The sequence below is a fragment of the Piliocolobus tephrosceles genome, chromosome X (assembly GCF_002776525.5).
Source record: "Piliocolobus tephrosceles isolate RC106 chromosome X, ASM277652v3, whole genome shotgun sequence".
In the NCBI taxonomy this organism is placed as follows: Eukaryota; Metazoa; Chordata; class Mammalia; order Primates; family Cercopithecidae; genus Piliocolobus; species Piliocolobus tephrosceles.
This window is the reverse complement of record NC_045455.1, coordinates 12399276-12422842: the sequence shown is the minus strand read 5'-3', so window position 1 is coordinate 12422842 and position 23567 is coordinate 12399276. Positions and strand designations below refer to the sequence as shown.

General features: G+C 38.3%; 1 protein-coding gene across 5 annotated transcripts in view; it reads right to left on the bottom strand.

The window, feature by feature from the left end:
* The window catches only part of NALCN (sodium leak channel, non-selective), a 345832-nt gene that overhangs the window by 196723 nt on the left and 125542 nt on the right, over positions 1-23567 (bottom strand). For 3 of the 5 annotated variants that reach the window (XM_023218071.3, XM_023218072.3, XM_023218073.3), the window contains exon 10: positions 21501-21587. The exons of the other annotated variants lie outside the window; for them this stretch is intronic. In XM_023218071.3, the coding sequence (XP_023073839.1) occupies positions 21501-21587 (87 nt within the window). The remainder of the gene's footprint in view (positions 1-21500; positions 21588-23567) is intronic. 5 annotated transcript variants of the gene reach the window in all.

Below are 23567 nucleotides of genomic sequence, written 5' to 3'. Positions count from 1 at the left end.
TGTTCTGGAGATTTTCCCCAGTGTTTTCTTACAGTAATTTCATAGTTTGAGGTCTTAGCTTTAAGCCTTTAATCCATTTTGATTTGATTGACAGAGATAGGAGTTTAGTTTCATTCTTCTGCATATGGATGTCCAGGACCATTTTTTGAGAAAACTGTCTTTTTCCCAGTGTATGTTCTTGGCATCTTTGTTAAAAAGGAGTCCACTGTAGGTGTGTGGATTTCTTTCTGGGTTCTCTCTTCTGTTACCTTGGTCACTGTGTCTGTTTTTATGGCAGTACCATGGCATTTTGGTTACTATAGCTTTGAATTATAAATTGAAGTCAGGTCATGTGATTCCCCCAGCTTTGTTCATTTTGCTTAGGATAGCTTTGGCCCTTCTGTGGTTTCATATAATTTTAGAATTTTTTTCTATTTCTGTAAAGAATATCATTGGTATTTTGATAACGATTTAATTGCATCTGTAGACTGCTTTGGGTAGTATGAACATTTTAACAATATTAATTCTTCCAATCCATGAACATGGAATATTTTTCCATTTTTGGTGTCCTCTTCAATTTCTTTCATCACTGTTTTATAGTGTTCATTATAGAGATCTTTCAATTTTTTTGTTAATTGCAAGGAATTTTATTTTATTTGTAGCTACCGTAAATGGGATTACTTTCTCGATTTCTTTTTAACATTGTTTGCTGTTGGCTTAGAGAAATGCTACTAATTTTTGTATGTTGATTTTGTATCCTGCAACATGACTGAATTTGTTCATCAGTTCTAATAGTTTTCTTGTGGAGTCTTTAGGTTTTTCCAAATGTAAGATCATGTCATCTGCAAACAAGGATAATTCGACCTCTTCCTTTCCAATCTGGATGCCCTTCATATCTTTCTCTTGTCCTATTTTTCTAGCTGGGACTTCCAGTACTATGTTGAGTAACAGAGGTGATAGTGGGCATCCTTGTCATGTTCCAGATATTAGAGGAAAGGCTTTCAGTTTTTCCCCATTCAGTATGATACTAGCTGTGGGTCTGTCATATATGGCTTTTATTATGTTGACATATGTTTTTTCTATCCCCAGTTTTGTTGACGGGTTTTACCATGAAGAGATGTTGAATTTTGCCAAATGCTTTTTTAGTATGAATTGAAATGATCATATAGTTTTTATCCTTCATTCTGTTGATAGGCTGTATCACATAGATTTATTTCCATATGTTGAATCATCCTTGTATCCCAGGGATAAATCCCACTTGGTCATAATCTATATTATTCATATTTTCTTTGTTTTATCTACTTTAATATCCACCATAGCTCTGTATGGTGAGATATATTACTCACATTTCACACAGGTCAGAGAGACTAAGTCATTTTTCCAAGGTCACACAGCAAGTACACAACAGAATCAGGCTCTTCCCCTAGTCTATTTAAAGACCATTCTGGGGCCCACTGCCCACTGTTGGGTAGAGAATACTTACATGGAGAGAGTGGAGGCTGAAAGCCCTGGGCAGCAGAAAGAGGAGAGAGAAGCAGACCTATGGGAAGGAAATGAGTGCAAACAACACACCGCTGGGCCACATCTGCCCAGGGACTAGTGCCACCACACATCCTCTTTCTGAGGTTTCATTTCTTCTGGGTATTTATGAACACATGCCCTTACTATCTAATCTGACCTGAGAATCCTTTAGTCCTTGCCACTCAAAGAGCCTAGCTAAAGTACAGCCTTAAAATGGGGTAAGAGAACAAGAACTGCCTCCTCTGAGCACTGCCAATGTCTCTATGATTCTATGTATGTGTTTTCATGGAGTTTTCCTTATCCTACAGCATGGGCTCTGGGCTACTTACTGGCCCTGTGGCCCCAGGGAAGTTACTTAAACCTCTGTTTTCTCATTGATAAAGTGGAGAAAATAGTACCTACTCCAAAGAGCTGTTATTAATTTTAAATGAGTCAATATTTGTAAAGGGCTTCGAATGGTGATTACACTTACAAATATTCTACAAAGGTTTACAGAAAAAAGGAATGCAATTTTGTGAATCAAGCATTTTTTCTGTTCAGGAATGAGAAATTAATTACCCGAGGTCGAAGAATTAATTATGTGGCATATCAAAGCCCAGAATCTAGTGAGGTAAGAAACATTGACAAGGATCTAATAATCTGAGACATGCCAGTGACACTGGGAAAGTAGATTTTTATTAAGGCTTCCTGTCACCGTGGCTATTGATGCATATTCATTTGCCTTTGACTTTATTTTACAGGTAATACAAAATCAAATTCTAGAGCTGCCAGTCAACATGTTTATATGCACATCAATTTACTTGCAGAAATGATTGACCTTCATAACACAGATAGGCAAATTATCTGGCACGTTTCTATGTGCATTAAAATATTTATTGTTATTTAGTCTTTCTTGCATTGTGAGAGTTAAATTCCGTAACTATTATTCCTTTTCTATACTCCTTTCAGCATAATGTTCTATTAAAAACATTTCTGCTGATTTCCATTTCATCTACATGGCAGAAAAGCCACAACTTTCTTTTTCTGTTTTCCTTAACTGTGGATTTATGTCTTAAGTAAACTGTTATTACTGAAAGATCCAAACAAAGCTTTTAGCCATGGCTGTCAAGAAACTTTTAAATTGGTTTTGTAACTGTCACAGCTTCACTTTGGTGCTGTCATTATAATTAGGTTGTTTTTTGTCTGAATGTCTACGTGTCCCTGTTGGTTCAGAGTTACTAAAATAATCACTTACAATGGATTTTGATACACTATAATCACCATTGTTTAGCTGACTTTCTCCAAAGCTGTAACTTTCAAATATTAAATAAGAATTAAGGTGATAAATATGTGCAGTACCTACATTTAAATATTAAAATCAGTAACTCCAGCGTTAAAGTTAGAGCTAGTGGCATGGCCCACTTCAACTCAATTCAATTCACCCAGTGCTTGAAACTGGGTGTCAGTTTCTTTAATGTAAAAAGGCTGATGACATTACATTTAGATTTATGCTTGTATCTACAGGAAAGTCCAAATTGGTACTTTTCAATTTTTTATTTTCTAATAAAAAATAATATAAAGGAAAATGTTAAAGTTGAGTCAGTGCCACAAAATATTATATGACTTGAGGTCTTCACAATTGCATTATTTAATATGGATGCATGATGTATCCCTTTATCTATCTGTGTAGACAGATGAACACATACATCTCTAATATATATGTATGTGTGTACATATGTGTATTCACATATGTGTGTGCATATTCTTTTTTTACTTGTATATTTTAATATAAGGTCCTTCAGACTCTACACACACATTCAATTTTTTAAAGTTTCCTTTAATTGCAATGTCATTTTGGTTTACATTTTTTAAAAGCAGAGGAGTTTTGGGTATGTTTTTAGATTGGCTTTGATCCAAGAATTACTTATCTGTGTATATGACAGTGGGAATTTTCAAAATACAAAGAATCTGTACTAGATTAATCCCCGAGGCAGCATGATCTGTCAGGAATGCTTCAGAGCATTGTTACTCAAAGTGTGGTCCCTGGACCAGCAGCATCCTGGAAGCTTATTAAGAATGCAGGATCAGGTCGGGCGTGGTGGCTCAAACCTGTAATCCCAGCACTTTGGGAGGTCGAGACAGGCGGATCACGAGGTCAGGAGATCGAGATGATCCTGGCTAACCGGGTGAAACCCCGTTTCTACTTAAAAAAAAAAACAAAAAACTAGCTGGGCGAGGTGGAGGGCGCCTGTAGTAGTCCCAGCTACTCGGGAGGCTGAGGCAGGAGAATGGTGTAAACTTAGGAGGTGGAGCTTGCAGTGAGCTGAGATCCGGCCACTGCACTCCAGCCTGGGCGACAGAGCGAGACTCCATCTCAAAAAAAAAAAAAAAGAATGCAGGATTTCAGGCCCCATTACAGGCCTGCTGAATCAGAATCTGTATCTTTAACATGGTTCCCGGGTGATACGCGGGCACATTGAATTTTTAGAAGCACTACTGTAGAGGGTATTCCTTAATAGCAGGCTGTACTGGGTGACCTGTAAGATTGTTTACAGCTTCACAGTTTCATGATTTCAAAAGTCTATAATGACTAGAACAGAATACCACAGATACTGGCTGGAATGTAATACGTTGGACTACACCAACACAAAAATGGCTGCCAACCTTGTCCCCATACCCCAACTCCATGGTCAAAAATCAACTAAATCCATTTGGCTTCATAAAAACAAAAGCATGTGTTAGTTTTGCAACCATTTGGAGGCATTATAAAGACACCATTACAGACTCTCACAAAGTTAAGAAACGCAAATGCAGGTGGCCTCTAGGAGGTGAAAAAGGCAAAGAAGTCATTTCTTCCTCAGTCTCCAAAAGCAATGCAGCCTTGCTGATACCTTGTATTTAGCCTAATGAAGTCCATTTGGACTTCTAACTGCAGAGTTCTAAGAGAATACATGTGTGTGGTTTTAAGTGACTGAATTTGTGGTTATTTGTTACAGCTGCAACAGGAAACTAACAATGATTTTGACAGACACCAGCTCAAATCGTCCTGTACACTAGCTCAAATCACCTTCTATGAAACATGACTGTATAAAAGTGCCCAGGGCTACAAAATGGTACCCGACCATAGGGTTCCATGCAAGGTGACTTGCCAGTGAGGAGTCTCTGTAACACTGACAGCTACAGATATAAAACTCGTAATAGCAACCAACGCTTTCATCTTGCTTTGTGTCAGAAAGTGTCATGAAACAATGAGTCTGGAACAACGGGACTGAGTCCAACCTCAAGCAGAAGAACAAGAAAGGTCACTTTTTCCCACATTGATTCTGAGTCCTGCCGTGAAAGCAAACCTCCCAGGAGACTGTGGAAGTTTAAGCCAAACATGGGGAGGGCTCCTCACACAATTAAAATGGACACCAACAGGATAGATTATTGAAATAAGAGCTACTGTTTTCTGGAGTGCTTGGTTTGTGCCCAGATTCATTCTAAGCATGTTGCTTGCTCATGTAATAACATCTTTAATCCTCAGCAACTCTGTGAGGTAGATACTTTTGCATCCCCCTTTACATATGGAGAAACAGGCTCAGAAAGTCTAAGTCGATTTCTTAGAAACATCTTAGACATTTTGAGCCCAAACCAGGTAGTCTCTTGCCTTGTATCAGGCAGTCAAAATTCGTTGGTCAACACTGCTCTATATATTAAAAAAGAGTGACAGCAGCTTCCTCACCAAGTATTTGTGGTTGGATAGAAGGTATAAGTACATGAACCCTAAATCTGAAAGCTGAAGACAATCTGTTCTTCACAGAAATATTTAAGATTGCCATGGTTTAATGGAATGTCAATTTGGAAGACAGGACGAGCTGAGTTTAAATCTTGTCTCTGTGCAGGATTTAACCTCTCTGTGACTCAGTTTTCTCATAGAGGAAATGAGTATGATGACATCTACATCTTTTGGCTGTAAAATGAAAATAAGCGAGTTTAGTGTAGAGTCTAGCCTGTAGTGGACACAGTGTGCTCTGTAACTCTCATATTTCAGTCTTGGAAAACACTCTAAGGATTTAAAAGTAGAGATGCAGTCAGTTGCTTACAGGGAAGTTCTGAAGGTGTAACATGAGAAATCAGGTGGAAGAGATGAGTAATCTTGAAATGGACCGTGAAAATTTATAAACTTTCAAAATGATCTAAAGCTATCCTATCTTTATTTGTGAATGCTCAAGTACTTCATAAAAGCTCTTTCTATTAAATTTCTCCAGGATTTTTCCTATGAAACAGTTACTTAAAGATTCTGAAGACTGTAGACAAAGAGACAAAATAGTGGTCTTAGAGGTTGCAATAAATATAAATTAGGATAGTTAATAGTATAGCTCAGAAATGAAATTCGTCTTTAAATTGCTACTTGAGTGAGTAAAATAACTCACCTTAGTAAAACCAAGTCTCTGCCACTGAATACTGCATCAGCCATGTACTAAATGTTGTGTTTTAATTGGATTTCAAAATAAACATATTTGGAGAACAATGCAATTACACGATGAAATTCTCAGAAACCATCCTGCATATGAGCCATGAACATAAGAACAAGGACACAATACAAAAGACCAAATGCATAAAACCTAAAATAAATCTCCCATTTGCAAGTGGGACATCTTTTGCTTCCCTTATTTAGAAGACATCTGGATATTCATCACTTCTACTATCAATATACACAATTATTCTGTCCAATACAAAGAATTTATATTAAAAAGGTAACACTTATATCAACACTGAAAATGGAACCAGTGGATGTCCTTAGAGACTGCCTTTCCCATCTGTCTGTTCCTGACGTGTCCTTAGAGAGTCAGGACAGAAGGGAATCCACAAGTCAATCTCCACAAAGGTACCAAGAGTGTATGATATTGGTGGACACCCTGCCAGCTGCCACGCCCTATCAGTGGCTCACTCTCTTTCTTGGAATGAAGAGCCAAGTAAGGGAATCCTGAATAGACCCTTTATCTCTAGGCCATGTGAGTATAGCTTTCACTTACTCTGTAAGAGTAAAGTTAGATGTCAAATTACAAATCAACAAACAAATGTGGATGTTATTTTTTTCAATCACCAGCTCCTCTTGACTTTACAACACAAGCTAGATTTTAACAAGAAGGAAAAATGCACCACCAATGGCTGGTGTGAAAGAAATTACCGCTAAGCAGGATCGATTATGATGCCAAGCCAGTGATTTTCAAATTCCTCTTAGCCTGGGTGAAAAAATCCAGTGGCGTCCAGTTGAATTCGCCTCCCTGTATCCACACATCCTTGGCAGTATCCTCCACACTGACTCCAGACTCAGCCCTGTGACTTGTTTTGGTCAGTGAGACAGTAGCAAAGGTGAGGTAAGCAGAGACTTGGAAAATACTTGTGTGTTAGAACTTACTCTTGCTGCTCTTGGAACCCCGAGCGACCACATCAACCCTGCAGCCTAGGCTGTTTCATGGTGGCCACGTGGCTATGGGCCCTCCCATTCTCTTCATTTCAATTAACAGCGAGCCACATCCAAAATCAGAGATGCCAGCTGATGAGTGGCTGACCACAGAGGCAGGCGTGAGCTTAGATGTAGTCAGCTGAGACTGGCTCAGACTAGCAGGGCTGTTCAACTGATCCACAAATTCATGAGCAAAAGTTAGTGTCTGTCCAGGCCATTAAGTTTTAGCGTGCCTTGTTGTTTAGCAAAAGCTGTTATACCTACCAAGCTGGTTTCCTCTTCCTGCTATATAGCTCAAGTACATCACTCAGCTTATTGTTACTGAAGTGGAGCAATGTGATTGGTTCTCACCACCAGAACAGAAACGGAAGTGATGCATCACTTTGGATGAGTTGCTTTGAGAAAGGGTTGTGCCTTCTCAAAACTCTTCCTCTCTCTTCCACTCTACAGTGATGTTGGAAAATAGGTTCTTTGGATGGAGGCATCAAAAATTCCACTTTTTGCAAACAAAATTTTGCAACGTGTTGACATAGACATGTCTGACACGTATGTATGTATGTGCCATCTCCGACTGAAGTGGGAGTGCAGCTTTCCCCAGCTGTGGTGTGCTGGAGCTGCAATCACGTCTCTCTCCACCTTCATGTTTACTGATGTCACGTTGGTGACTTGAAATTGGCCACGATGGGAGCATTTACATCATGGAAAGCAGCAAATGCTAACAGTCAGGACTCCTGGACTTCAACTTGATTGTTCACCACTCAGCTCCCCCAGCTCTTATGGCATCTCTGAGTCTGCTGTAGGGTATTTGAAAACTCATACATTGGTCATAAATAATAACCCTTTTGGGAAGGGGAGGCTATTTTATGGGCTTTTCTAAGGTGTTTCGCTTTGTTACTCTAGTCTGGGTCATATATATTATATATAGTCCTTTTCTGCTGTTTAGAGACTCCTTATGAATCACAATGCCATGGCAGTCACATAGCTATGATGCCTTACTAAGAACTAGGAGCACACAAAAGTCATTTCTGGGCATTGGGATACTGTCACTAAGACTACAGAGATCTGAATATATCAGTTAAAGTAAGAAATATTTAAAATAGAACTTTTCCTATATCCTGTCCAATAAAATCATCTGTCTTGAACTGATTTAAAACACGGGAAATTGTATTTATGAAAGCTTCAATTTAGAACAACATGTATTTCCCAGAGTACAATGCCATAATGGATATTCACAATTTAAACTATCTTATAGAACACTACTTAAAATGCCCTGGTTTCCTCGCACTTTGTGGCCTACATTTATGGATTAGTAGGAGAAAGGAAAAGTAAATGATGACATGTACAAAAACCTTTCAATTACCTAACCTATCATTTATGGATTAAGAACTCAATACCCCTGCATGACTTCATTATTGACTTGGAAGAAAAATTAAGAATAAAAATGCTAAAATCTTGGCTTTTCAACAATCAAGTGTTGACTTTGCTTACTTGGCTGGACATGGGTAACAAAAATCAAAAATATTAGTTATTCCACAATACTTTTCTTTCATGTTCCCTGGGGTCCAGAAAGAGTAGAAAAAGCTCATATGTATATATACACTTATGTACAGATACATATATATGTATATTTTAGTCTGGTATTCCTAAACTTCAGTACTCAGTTCCTGCAAGGCTGGATTCATAGTAGATTCAACAATAATAATTTGTCTCCAGTGGACATTTTATAAATTCTTGGCATACGTTAGTACATGTCTCCTAATTAATATAATTATAAACATTCAAGAGTTACAGGACTGATTCAAACTGGAGGATGAAAATATGAGACAGGAATTTAGCTTGAGATAACTCGGCACGCAAATAATCTTAAAATGTTCTGAATATTTCTTCCAATGGGGTTTAAAAATCAAAGAAGCAAAACTGTTTAATTGTCAGTAAGACAGATAAATAAATAAAAATAACACTAATATTTTAATCTTATTTTTTATTATAATATGCCTGGTCATCTGGTGTCTATTCTAAATATAATTATCATTTGAAATATAATCAGGATATATTAGATACATATTGAATATATATTTAAATAAATATATATGGGATATTTCAAACTGAGGATTTATCAATTGCCCCCTCTATTGAGTTTATTTGGCCACTGGCTTCAAAATTACAATAGGCCTTTTTCAAGTAGCATTTTAGCTACCCCTTTCCACTTTTAGCTATTGTATTTTTCCTGGTTTTAATATTTATTCCAGGTAATTATAGCATAACCATTTTTATATTTACTTTTTCCTACAAACTTTTCCTCCAAGTCGTTGTTTTATATTCCCCTGAGACATTGAAAATGAATGTGTGTGTGCGCCTGTGTGTGTGGGCGCATATGCGTGTGTGAGGTCTGTGTGTGAGCATGCATGAGTGTGTACAAGTGTGTTTATGCATGTGTGTGTATGTGTGCATCACATGTGTGTGTCTGTGTGTCACTGTATGTGTGAGGTGTGTGAGTTTGTATAAGCGTGTGTATGCATGTCTCTGTGCATGCGTGTGTGTGTGTGTCACTGTGTGTCACTGTTTGAGTGTGCATTGCGAGGTGTGTGTGAGCATGTGTGAATGTGTATGTGTGTGTAGCCGTGTGTGTGCATGTGTGCATATGTGTGTGTGTGTGATTGTGTGTCACTGTTTATGTACGTGTGAGGTGTGTATGTGTAAGTTTGTAGATCCGTGTGTGTGCCTGTCTGCATGTGTGTCTGTGTGTAACTGTGTGTCACTGTGTTTATGTACATGTGAGGTGTGTGAGTATGCATGGGCATGTATAAGTATGTGGGAGTGTATATGTGCATGTGAGTGTGCATGTGTGTGTTACTGTGTTTGAGGTGTGTGTGCATATGTGAGCATGTGTGAGCCTGTATGAGTGTGTATATATGTGCGTGTACATATGCGTGCATGTGTTTTTGACTGTGTGTCTGTGTGTGCATGAGTGAGCGTTTGGGGGAAGCATCATTTGACACCTGCCTCGGGGGAGAGTAAGAATTTAGGTCTGCTATGTGTGAGGCTGTGTTTTCTGCACATGAATGCAGCTGGATGTGTACAATCACGTATAATTCAGCAAATTTTTGGCAAGTGCCTATCGTGAATGAGGCAATAGAGAAGAAAGAGAAACAAAAAAGAAAATGACCAAATATAATCAACGAATCAGAGATCACTCTGTTGAGGAAGCGTTGACCTGATTTTGAGGGCAGGGATATGAAGATGGAGTGGAGAGAACGATTCAAAAAATTTCAAAATACTGAATTAATGACAGAATTGAAGAGGGATCAGATTGGATTTGGAGAGGACAAAAGGAGAAGAATAATGGGTTGGTTTGGAGGTTTCAGGAAATGCAGGGAAAACCTAGTTTCTTTGTGGGAATGGGTTGGGGAGAGAGCTGCGTTTAGTTTTTATGATGAGAAGGGTGATGTGTCTGTGAGAATGTCTGGGAAACACGCCAGCTGGACATTTAGAAACGCACTTCTAAAACCTTGGAAAGGAGGGAGGGCTGGCCCTAAAGGCTGGAGTCGCTGGGTTTGGGGCACACGAGAGAGCCAACTTCCTGGAAATGGACAGGATGCCCTTGGTGGTGAACAGCACTGGGCGAGTGTGCTGATGGCGATGACAGACAAGTATACAGATCGAGCGGCCCACGGCATCCCACACATGGTGCCTGTATGTACAGTCCATCATCTCTAATTATTACAAAACCCTGAGAGATGTTATTATTCTCACTTTTCAGATAATGAAACTGAGGCTTAGAGAAATTAATCAAATTGTCCCAGGTGCTCCTCGCCCACACGGTCTTCGCTGGATCACACTGCCTTCTCACGCTGGTCTGTGAGTATAGAAGAGGTTAGCTTCTGGAGGGAACCTACATTCTCATGGGCTCCATCAATTCTTGAAATTATCTGCCAGTTTGTGGGAAGGTTCATGAAGAAGACAGTTTCAGGAGTGCCCAGGATGTCACTTCATCACTTGAAATGCTCACATCACACAGGCCACCTCCCCTCAATCTTAGCCTTCAATGGAAATGTTTTCAAAGAGCATTAAAACACTACAGGAATAATTTCGCCACCATTTGACCAACTTTCAGCAAGAAACTGTTACCTCCCTCTGTTCCTCACAGGAGGCACGCGTTGGGATGCTACCAGAGGAAACAGATCCATTGTGCCACGTCTCATGTATATGTACTTTCATTCTCTTGTCAGAGACTTTCCTTATGGTAGTAGAGCATGGGGGTGTGTTGGAAGATGGTTCGAAAGTGTGCGGCCACATCTGTCAGTGTCAAGAGATGAAAACTCCTATCTGGGTAGCAGGGGGAAAACAGCGAATGAGGGTCCAACTGAATAAACTTCTATTTGTCAAGCACTGGAGTGACCCATCCCACAGCTGTGGCTTATGCTAAAATAGTGTTTAAACAGCTAGATACCTGCTTGGTTTGACGCTGAAAGAGTCAGTTATAACTTTTCACCTTTCTAAGACTCACACTTAAGCACACAATGAAGAAATTTTCTAATCGGTTTCTTTAATACCACACAAAAGAATTGCCTTATTGACTAAAGATGGGAGAGATGAAAAAGGTACATGTGTCAAGCATTAATATTTTAGATTTGTTCTTATATCTAATATCTCAAGATTTTATTTAGAAAGAAACAATATACCCTTTAGAAACACTCAGAATTCCTGAACATCACTTAGAAAAATCAACAGATAAATGGACAAATGAGATAAACAAGCAATCTACAGAAAATGTGTGGCCCTTGAATCTATTAAAAATGTTCAACATCCATAGGCTGTAATCAGGGAGATGCAAATTTACATTACAAGACACCATTTCATGCCATCAGGTGTAAAAGCCTGATAACATCAAGTGAAGGTGAAGATGTAGACAATGAGCACTCTTAGAAGTTTCTAGAAGGCATACAAAATAGCCCTATCATCCAGAGAGCCATTTGCCATATCTGAGAGTCAAAGGTGTTCATATCCCTTAACCCAGAAATTGCTGTCCTAGCTATCTATGTTAGAATAGCTCTCTCACATGTGCATACAAAGGCATGGATAAGAAAGGTCTTAGATGGTCTGCAATAGCAAAACAATAAAAAACAAGCTCAATGTCCATCAATAGTGGAATGAATAAATGAATGAACAAACTGTGAGATATTTTTACAGTAAGGTAATACACGGGGGTGAAAATGAAGTGGTTAAAAATATAAGGTGGACTGCCTGAGATGAAATCCCCATTTAGTAACTATGTGACCACCAAATTCCTTATGCTGTCTGTGCCTCAACCTCCTCTTTCGTAAGACAGATCATATTAGTACCTACATTTATGGTGCTGTGAGCATCAAATAATTGGATACCTAATAAAACACAGAGTGGGTGATCCATAAATATTAGCTATTATTATTTCTGACAGACATACAGGTATTTTTCCTTATCTGTGTTTCTAAATTATTTCAGAATATGTATTTTTTAAACGCAAGGAAATTGACTTAATATTATATTGTAAAACAGCACCAATTTACAAATTGTGAATTTGTAAGTGTATAGTAACTATGTGGTGTTTCTCTAAAGAAACTATCTTATACAGCATGATTTGAGCTTCAGGTGAGATTGTAATAGCCTATTTCTTTAGCCCTTAATAAACTTCTCAAGTCCTGTAAGATTGAAAAATTTAACGGGAAAAATGATCCCTGAGTTGTAAGTGCTGCAGTCAAGTCTCACTACTTAATATGACCAAAGCATTGTGTCCTCTCTCCACCCATTCCATGAAGTTAAGGAGGGTGGTTGAGTAGTGGTTCCAGCAGAGATGGGGCAAGGCTTTCAGAGGGGATTAAAAAGGGAGGTTTCAAACAACTCTGGGTTTGCTCTACAGGAAAATCTAATACTTTGCTTAAGTAGACCTGCTGCTTCCTCCCATTTGCACCCTCCTGATCCACTGCTCCTGGCCACGCCTCCTGTTTCTGATGCCCCCCATGCAACTTCATTTTCTCCCAGTCCACCTTCAGCTTTGGGTGCTTTCTGGGGAGTTTCGTTAGGGCTTTTGATTGGGAGGTCATTAAACTCAGTCACAACCAGCCATACTTGGGTAATATGCAAGGAGAGAAAAAATCCAAAACAAACCAAACAGAATAAAGCCAGTGTTCAAGGTGAGAAAACAGAGTCAGGCTCACAGACAGAAATCATGTGGCTCAAACAGAGAGTGAGAGACAGGCAGAGAAAGGCTGAATGACACTTGCAATAAATGTTCCCTTTGAGCAGATGGTATGTTCCTTCCAATCAAACAAATCTTTACTAAGTCATAAATAGTCACTAATTCTCACAAACCCAGGAAAGACGTATTCTCATCCCCATTTTCTGTAAACATGTCCTATCGCCTACCACTAGTAAGTAGTGTAGCTCATATATGTTTCCAGAGTCTTATCTTTAACAGACTACAATAGCGTGTAGTCTCAAAACAAGATGTTGTATTGGGTGTTTATGCATCAAGTGAAGATAAGGACACCTGTAGCTGGGGAGGCAGGAGGGAGAGGCGAGGAGGTCATGTTGGGAGATGTGCATTTAGGCAGTTGTAGCACAAAAAGGAAAAGAAACCAGGTATGGGGCTTGGCTTATCTATGTCTCTAGGCTTTTCTTTTTCACCACCAGTCATCTTGTCCCCACAGTATGGACCAAAAACAGGAAAAAGCAGGTGAATCATGAGGTCAGGAGATGGAGATCATCCTGGCCAACATGGTGAAACCCAGTCTCTACTAAAATACAAACAATTAGCTGGGCGTGGTGGCGGGCACCTGTAGTCTCACCTACTCAGGAGGCTGAGGCAGGGGAATTGCTTGAACTCGGGAGGCAGAGGTTGCAGTGAGCCGAGATCACACCATTGCACTGCAGCCTGATGACAGAGTGAGACTCCTTCTCAAAAAAAAAAAAAAAAAAAAAAAAAACAGAAGGAACAGGAACGAGGGGCCCCTAAGTAAGTGACAAGAATATCAGCAATGCACAGAGACGAGAAACAGCCAGAAAGACATTGCAGGCATGGCAGAGGATGGGAGGGGGTTTTCAGGGGTTCTAGAACATTCGCTTACTCATTTTAACATGAGGATAAATTTATTAGGAATTGCACACATTTACCATGCTCAGTATCTTATTAAACTTAGCCTTATTAAGCACGGTATACATTTCATTAATAACTGGATAAACACGAGAAATGTCCCGGCCAAATTAATATAATAAAGTTGGTTAACGAAAAATTGTAACAAGTAGCATTACAGAGCTCACCACACATAACTTAGCAAGCTAACAATACCTTTCTGCTCGTCTTCCTGCTCCAAACTTGTGGTCTTGCAATTAAATTTACAAGTAGGTGCATTTCCACTTATTATAAAAACAGAATGATCACTTTAAGGGCACCAAATTGAATCTTTTCCTTGCATGCCTTCAGACGGTTCCTATTCTAATTATAATTATAGCTATGATTGTAATTATAATTTGTGTCTCAGAACACAAAATAAATTTGTGGTTTCCAACTGCAGACCAAAGATACCCATATTTTCCTCTACAAATGACTCAGTAGAGCTTATTTTTTTCTGTAGAAGAGTAAGAAGATGTTTTATGTGCCCTAATTCATTTGACTATCTCCATAACCAATATTTGAAAAGAGGAAACAAATACCATAATAATGGAAATATCTGATATAAGGTAAAATATGTATGTGCACATGTGGGAATGTAGGAAAACAATTTTAAAATAGTTGCTAATGTGTGATCTGAATCTCTGCCCATTGAAATACATAAAATCCTAATAGGTTGATGCCAGCAATGTTTCTATATATATGTATATACACATATACACACATACACACACATATATATGTATATACACAAACGTGTGTATATATACATGTTTGTGTATATATACATACACATAGAGAGGGAGAGAAAGAGGGAATAAATTATTACATGTAAACAACTCAGCATCACAGAAGCATTGGTTACATCATGTATTTAATTTAGTAATGGTGAGGAAGATTAAGCTACCTTAATCAATCTTGTTTTATTAAATTACCTAATTACTTCTAGTAACTGGACGAGGATACAGAGAGTAGAAAATAAGGCGAAAAGTATAATACATAATATCAATGAAGGAAGTTTTGATTTTTTAGTACATTTCATTTATAAGAGAATTTGAGCCAGTTTCCAATTATGCTGAGTTATGATTTTAAAGTTTTGAAATGTTAAAAACATAAAATATACGAAAATACTATTTTAGAATCACTGAAATGTGTGGATTACTTGTTATTATATAATCTTTGTGATCTAAACGTACATTATTTTCATTTATTCCATGAGTCATTCAACCAAGTGCCTCCTGAGACCTAGCAAGTAACATAATGAGAAAACTAGGCTTAGGGTTACATATTTAACACATCGGAATAACCTTTTTCCTTCAAATACCAGGTTCATTTCTCATTGTTTTCTGTCATCACAGTGTCTTTTAAAATGCCTTGTATCTATTCTTTATTCATTCACCCACGCATTTGTGTATCTTTATACATTTATATATTTATGAATGTATTACTTTTGTTTATTTCCGCACGATAGAGTCACGGACAAAGAGAAATGTTTCTCTACTCTTAGAGAAATAAATGTATGAATTCATGGGTAAGTAAAACACTCACTTCTAGTGCTGTGGAGACAATATGGAGAGTTGGGAAACTGAGGCACAATAAAGCCTCTTTGCCTCTGCTAATGTGGCAGCCACCATCCAGCTCTGGCCAGCTCTAGCCAGGTGGAAATGAGAGCTCTTCATTGCCAGATCACTCTGTTTTACAAGATGGGTAGGACATGTGGGTTTTTATGTAAAATACTCTGGTTTTTAAACTTTGGGGTGAAATTTAAAAACAAAGTCCCACTTTGAACAAAATCAGCAGCTCCTAGTAGTTAAATGGGAACTCAAACATCAGTTTTCTGTCTCTCAGATACTACTGATACCTCATTTTTTCTAATTTATTTCAACATTTTCAAAATTACAAATTCCATTTAAATACAGCCGTTCGAATGTTTCATTCCAATAAACGCTATCTTCTTGTTACCATACAATTAGTCTGGGTCCACCCAGGCGCGGTGGCTCACACTTGTAATCCCAGCACTTTGGGAGGTCGGGGTAGATGGATCACAAGGTCAGGAGTTCAAGACCAGCCTGACCAATATGGTGAAACCCAGTCTCTACTAAAAATACAAAAATTAGCTGGGCGTGGTGGCGCGTGCCTGTAGTCCCAGCTACTCTGGAGACTGAGCCAGGAGAATCACTTGACCTTGGGAGGCAGAGGTTGCAGTGAGCCAAGATTGTGCAACTGCATTCCAGCCTGGGCAACAGAGTGAGACTCTGTCTCAAAAAAAAAAAAAAAAAAAAAAAAAAAAGAATTAGTTTGGGTTCTTTTCAATGATACTATTCCTAACACGATATTTCTAAACATAAGACAAATTTATCTTATATGCTTACAAGATGAAAAGAGTTCTGAAAGAGGTGAGACATGACAGAAATCAGGGTTATGTCCTGCCAAGACTCTGCCACCACAGATTAGAGGAGACATCCTGGCAAAAGTATCCAGAGATATCCAAAGCCCTACAACCTCTGCCAGGCACTTCCTGGAAGCAAACTCCAAGTGTACTACTTGCTTTAGACTCCAACGACATGCATATAGAAGTAAGTGTTTTGTATGGAAAAGGGTGTTATTGCCAGTCTATTCAATTTCTAGTTCTTGGAGACAAGACCAGGAGGATAAATAGAGCAGCTTCTAAGTGAGAGGTCAAATAAGTACTTTCATAAGCCAAGAAGGTACTGGCTCCTTCTTTCACTGGACTTGTTCTCAGTTAATAAACATAATTGATCATCTCTCATGTCTTAAGCATAGTTCTAGTAGTGACCACGACTGGTATGATCTCTAAAGTAATGGAATGTCTTCTGGTTGGAGAAACAGACATCAAACAACTAATTATACCCTTAAATTATTTTATTTTATTAAAATTATGATAGACGTAAAAGAAAAGTGTAAGACGATATGAAAACATGTAACAGAGGTACCTGGCTTATGTTTTTGAGGATAAGAAAGTGATGTTTGAGCTGAGTTCTGAAGGATGAGTGAGAAGGGAGTGGTGTAGGAAGAAGAAACATTCTGTGAAAAATATCAGTGCTTCCTGGAGGCAGAAATGCTTTTTCATGTGAGATAAAATGCATAAATGCTGGAGTCTGAGAAGAATTGACTCAACATTAACCTCCAAGTTACCTATTGGAAGAAGAATGAGGAAGGATACGTTGAAAGATGATTTCAAGTAAACTCTTCCTTTTAATTTTATTTCTGTATTAATTTTTTTATGAGAACATGTTCATATTTTGCTTGTTTTAAAAATAAAAAGAAGTGGTATATGCTCCTGTTCTTCTTTGAGGGTAAGATACCATGATAGTCCAAGCCACGGAGTGGAAGGTTCAGATGAAAATTTTCCTGTTACCCAGTTTTAAATGCCATTAATCATTAGTAAAAGCCATCAAGTATTTCATGCCCATTTTATTTTCAATATATTTTTACCTAATTCTTTAATTAATTAATTAATTAATTTTTTTTCTCAGACATGGAAATGTATTCTCTCTCTAATCACAGCTCCCGCTCAGTACAAATAGACTGTACTGAGCCATCCCACTTTTCTTCCATGCACTCCCGCTCAGTACAAATAGACTGTCTTGGCCATCCCACTTTTCTTCCATGCACTCTTCACTGCTGCCTCTGGAAAGCTTTATTCAGGGTCAAACACATGAAGCTGAGTTGAATGAAACTTGTATCATACTGAATTACCTGATCCCTTTCCCCCCAGTTTCTAAGCATATGAGTCACAATCATAAGATGTCATAAGCATGCTGCTATATTCCTAACACATATCTCATACAGGGGTCTCTGAGAGGCCACATCTATACACTTCAAGCCCGACATCTATCCCCACTCCATTCCAATCTTTATTGCACTATCTCCTTGCTCAGTTTTGTCATCACACTTCACCTTGTCATGAATCCCTTGCTATTCTCAAATCTTTGTGATAAGGAGGCTGACTTGCCTCCTAATTTCATATTGCCACCTTGAGGCATCTATTAACAAGGATTTAATAGATTTTAAAGCTCTTGATCCCATACAACTCTGATGGCACTCGGAGTAGCCCCGATAGCTTATTTCTCTATCACAAACTTATGATTTCTTGCATATTTTTTTCAGCTGGATAAAGCATGGGACTAGGAACCAGAAGACCCAGCCACTAGTCCTGGGTTCTCCCTTTGGTTGAATGTAACTTCAGGAGACATCACTATGTCCTCTGAGTCACCACTGTCTCCTATAAATGGTTGACCAGGCATGTCAGTCTTTCTACATCACAGCATTGTAGTAAACCTCATCCTTAGCCATTCTTTTCCCCATTCTCTCTCTCTCTCTCTTTTTTTTTTTTGTTTTTTGACAGAGTCTCACTCTGTCATGCAGGCTGTAGTGCCATGGCACAATCTCAGCTCACTGCAACCTTCACCTCCTGGGTTCAAGTGATTCTTGTGCCTCAGCCTCCCAAGTAGCTGGGACTACAGGCATGCTATTAAATTAGCAATGCCTGGCTAATTTTTGTATTTTTAGTAGAGATAGGGTTTCACCATGTTGGCCAGGCTGGTCTCAAACTCCTGACCTCACGTGATCTGCCTGCCTCAGCCTCCCAAAATGTTAGGATTACTCATAGTTTTGGTTTTAAGATTACCCACTAAAACTTTCCCTGACCTCTCAAAGAGGACCCCAATTTATATATCTTCCTGCATCTTGCATTACTTATTTCAAAACCCACGTCACTCTTGTGACTGCTAGCTCGATGCTGCCTTTTTATCCTTCCAGCCTCGAGCACACTGTAAGCTCTATGAGTGTGGAGACTGTGCGTGTTTCTTTCTGGACTATCTCAGTGTCTAGCACATAGTTGGTAACTCAGTAAATATCAGTTGATGGATTAAAAAATAATGTCAATAAAAGTGCCTTTTAGGCAAGAAGCTAGTACTATAATCATTGTCATTGTTAATACTATTGGTAGTGATAGTAGGAGTAAAGGTAGTTGTAGTTTTATATTAGCAGCATTGCCAACATCAAATATAGGCCAGAAGGAGGACCACAAAATAATACTTATCAATATTCATTGCAAGCTTTTCCACTTATTGCCCTCCATTTTTTTTAAACTGACAGAAATAAATAGCTAACAATAAACAAAGTGAAAAGGCAGTCTAAGGAACAGGGGAACATTGGAACACCATATTTCTGAAAAGGAGATAATATCCAAAAGATACAAGGAACTCATACAACTCAATACCAAAAAGCCCCCAAACTAAAAAACAAAAACAAACCGAAAAAGCAAATAATCTGATTATAAATGAGCAAATTCTGAGTAGACATTTTTCCAAAGAAGACACATGAATGGCCAATAGGTATATGAAAAAGTATATACTATCCCTAATTATCAGGGAAATGCAAATTTAAGCCACAATGAGATAATCACCTCATATCTGTTACAATAGTCACCACCAAAAAGAGAAAAGATAACTATTTGGCAAAGGCATAAAGAAAAGATAACCCTTTTACACTGTTGGTGGGGATTTAAATTGGTAGAGTCATTCTGAAAAACAGTGTGGAGGTTTCCCAAAACATTAAAAATAGAACTACCATATGATCCAGCAATCCCACTTCTGGATATATGCCCAAAGGAAATGAAATCTGTATCTCAAAGAGACATCTGCAGCCCCATGTTTACTGAAGCACTATTCACAATGGTCAAGACAAGTAACAAGCTAAGTGTATACTGATGAATGAATGGATAAAAAAAATGTGGTATAGACATACAGTGAAATATTACTCAGCGATAATAAAGAAAAAAATCCTGCCATTGACAACTATATGGATAAGTCTAGAAGACATTATGCTAAGTAAAATGAACTAGACACAGAAAGACAAATACTGCATAATCTCATTTATATATGGAATCTCAAAAAGTCAAATTCATTGAAGCAGACAGTAGGATGGTGGTTACCAGGGGCTGGGGGCAGGGGATAGAAATGGGGAGATATTAGTTATCAGTCAAAAGATGGCCAAGTTCTCACGATCTAATAAACAAAGTGATTCATTAATGGTTAATAATACTGTGCTGTATGCATGAGATTTGCTAGGAAATTAGCTCTTAAGTGTTACCCCCCACCCCACATACACAGAGGTAACTACTGGAACATATGCAGCAATGGATGTGTTAATTAGCATGATTGCAACAATCATTTTACACTGTGTACATATATCAAATTATCACATTGTATATCTTGAGTATTTACAATTTTATTTGTTAATCACACCTCAATACAAATAGAAACAAAAAGAAGTCAATAACTCTACGGTAAAATGGGCATATAAACAAAGCCCACCGTAATGGCTCAGAGTACAATTTTATTTTTCATGTACCAATCCTTGGGTTGCATAATAAGTCCCTATCTGGAGAAAGAGCAAAAAGAAAGAAAAGAGATACGGTCTCATCCCATGGCAGATGTGAACACTTCTCCAAATTATGAAGGTGGGATGTAAAGAACTATGGAAACCACCCCTTGTGAGAAGAGGGTTTTTCATTGAAAACCAAAAAGGCTAAAGAAAATAAAATTCTCCAGGTGGAAGAATCAGTTCTTCGATCCTACGAGTGGGCTGCCTGGAGGGAAAATGAAAGTAGTGAAAATATTATGGAAAGGTAGGGGTGCCGCTGTTGGTAAGGTGACATTATTTTGAATGAGTTACTGATATCTAGGGGGCAGGGAGGGGAAACAAAGCAAGAGAAGATGTCAGTATGGCCCCCTGAAGAAGAAATAAAAGGGTTTATTGGGACTTATTGTTATTGCTGTTATCCATATTGTTGTCAATGGCAGCTTGGAGAAACTTGGAGAAGACGACGGTGATTCCAGAAAGTTCATGGGCAGGGACCTGAGGCTCCATCTTCTAATCACTGTGAGAATCTATCTTATGAGGACTCTCAGGTCCCACCTGCCATCCCATTGCCTCATGTTTGCTATTGGCGCACTTTGCTAAAGAAACACCTCTATATTATGTTCCTCTGAAAGCTTGCAAAAGCAGAAAAACAGAGAGACTACGTATCAACGTATTTTTTCCCAGTTACTCAGTGAGGTATTACATTGAATGAATTTGCCCACTGCCAAATAACTCAGGGCTTTGGTAAAGACTATTTTTATAAGATTTCACATGTCAACAAAATTCTTCATTTAGTCAATACCACTGAAATCCTCTTACATGTGTGCAGCCATGAGAAACGTATCAAATCCCTACTGTGTATCTTTAAAAAAAAAAAAAAAAAAAGTTAGGTTCTGGGAATACAGGACACCTCTGACTTCAGGATCATAAATTTGGACCCATCTAGAACTTAAAGAGCTGTGGATTTTCTTTGACGAAATAAAATTCAAAGACCTTTGCTGGGCGATTTTTAAAAATGGCGTCGTACTGCACCTGGAGGCAGGCTGGGGCGCGTCCCTGGGGCTTGTTGACATCCACAGCTACCAGCTGCCAACCTCCAGCAGCATCTTCATGAAACATCTTCAAGACAAAGAAGGGAGATGAGTCAGAGACATTTAATATGGAACATTGAGAACTCTACGTCTCCAGCTTTGTATATTTTTATGTTATCAAAAATGTGTCTTCTTATGGATTTAATTTGGAATGAAGTCATTTCAATTACATTTAACACTGAAAGCTTAAGTAAACGAAAAAAGAACAATGTTAATAACTTGACCTTATTGACTACTTGCTATGTCAGGCACTTTCTGTCTTGCATATGCTTTGCATATAATTGCTCAAATATTCTTCTCCACAAGAGAAATACTTTGGTATTTTATCCCTATTATATTGATAAATATCTATTAGATCTGGGAGAAAATGAAAATTAGAATTAAAAAGCATTGTGTCTGGTGTGTTTTTACTAGAGGCAGCAAATTTTTATTTTTATTTAGTGGACAGTTCTCACTGACCTAATAAAAATATTCTCAGGATCAATAAAATAAGAAGTGTGCATGTGGCACAGGGAAAGAACTGGTGTTATTTTAATGGTAGAAGACTGCCACATTGCTTAATACACTTTGTGTAATTATTTTAACTAGGAAGCAATTAATCTGCTCAACGGAAATTTTATGTGCATATTATGAAGGGAACAAGTAGTTTCTTTTGGATTAAAGACCTAAGTGATGAAATTCAAGATGCTACAGGCCCATGAAATCTGAAATCCATTGAATTAGATATCTAGGTTATTATCTCCTAGGTACCTATTATCTCCTAGCTATCATCACATATTACTTATGTGTCAATATTACACCCAGCTGGAAGACATTTCCCACTTTCACGTATTTTCCCACTAACATATTTTTCTTTCCAGTTCTCAGGAGCAAGTGTGTGTGTATGTGTGTACAGTAGGAATAGGGCAAAATTAAACATTTTTGTTTTTCTAAATAAAGACACTAATTACAAGCACTCACTGTTTTATTCCTGCCTGAGGTCACTGTTTTACAGAAATAAATATTTCCATTGTCATCCTTATTTATGTCCTCCCGATAGTCTGATGCTGTATTTGAAGGGGTAACTGCTAATGGAAATATGAATGAGATGATGCAAAGATCCCACTACCTAGGATTTGTCATGATAGTTTCAAATGCCTGATAGTAGTGGTGGTAGACCCTTTGTGGAAAATAAACTTGCCTTCTATAAAATGAGTGAGGTGGTGAGGGAGTGTTGCCAAAAATCACAGGCCCTATATGTATATTTATTATTTATTTTTTAATTTTTTTTGGAGATAGAGTCCTGCTCTGTTGCCCAGGCTGGAGTGTAGGGGCATGATCTCCACTCACTGCAACCTCCGCCTTCCAGGTTCAACCAATTTTCCTGTCTCAGCCTCCCGAGTAGCTGGGACTACAGGCACCCGCCACAATGCCCAGCTACTTTTTGTATTTTTTTAGTAGAGAGCAGGTTCCAGCATGTTGCCCAGGGTGGTTTTGAACTCCTGAGCTCAGGCAGTCCCCCCGCTTCTTCCTCCTATATGTATTTTTAAATGATAAAATTGAGGCGCACATTTACATAAAGCTCCTTTGACAAAGATGTCAACTGCAAATTGCTCATCTCAGCACAGGCATCAGTGGAGATGCAACCCTGTTATAGGACCTTGTTAAGTTTCTGTCAAAATTCTGGAAGCCTCATTTTAAGGACAAAAGACAAAGCCAGCATTGCCAGTCACCAGTTATTAATAAAAACCCTCTGTTGATACTTCCTGTACTCTCTAATTGTGGCATAAAGGATCTCTGGGGCATATATTTACTTTGATCAGTAGCAGACTAATTTTCTCTGTTAAATTATTTTTTTTTCAGCAGACCAAAATCGAAAGAATCAATTTAATTTTCAGTAAAAGTGTTCCCTCAAGGTCATTTATTTGTATGAAATACAGTAAAGGAAATGCAAAAACGTTCAATTTCTCTTTAGTCCCCTGAATTATGCAACATTTCGATTGGTTAATATGACAGTAGATCTTTGAGA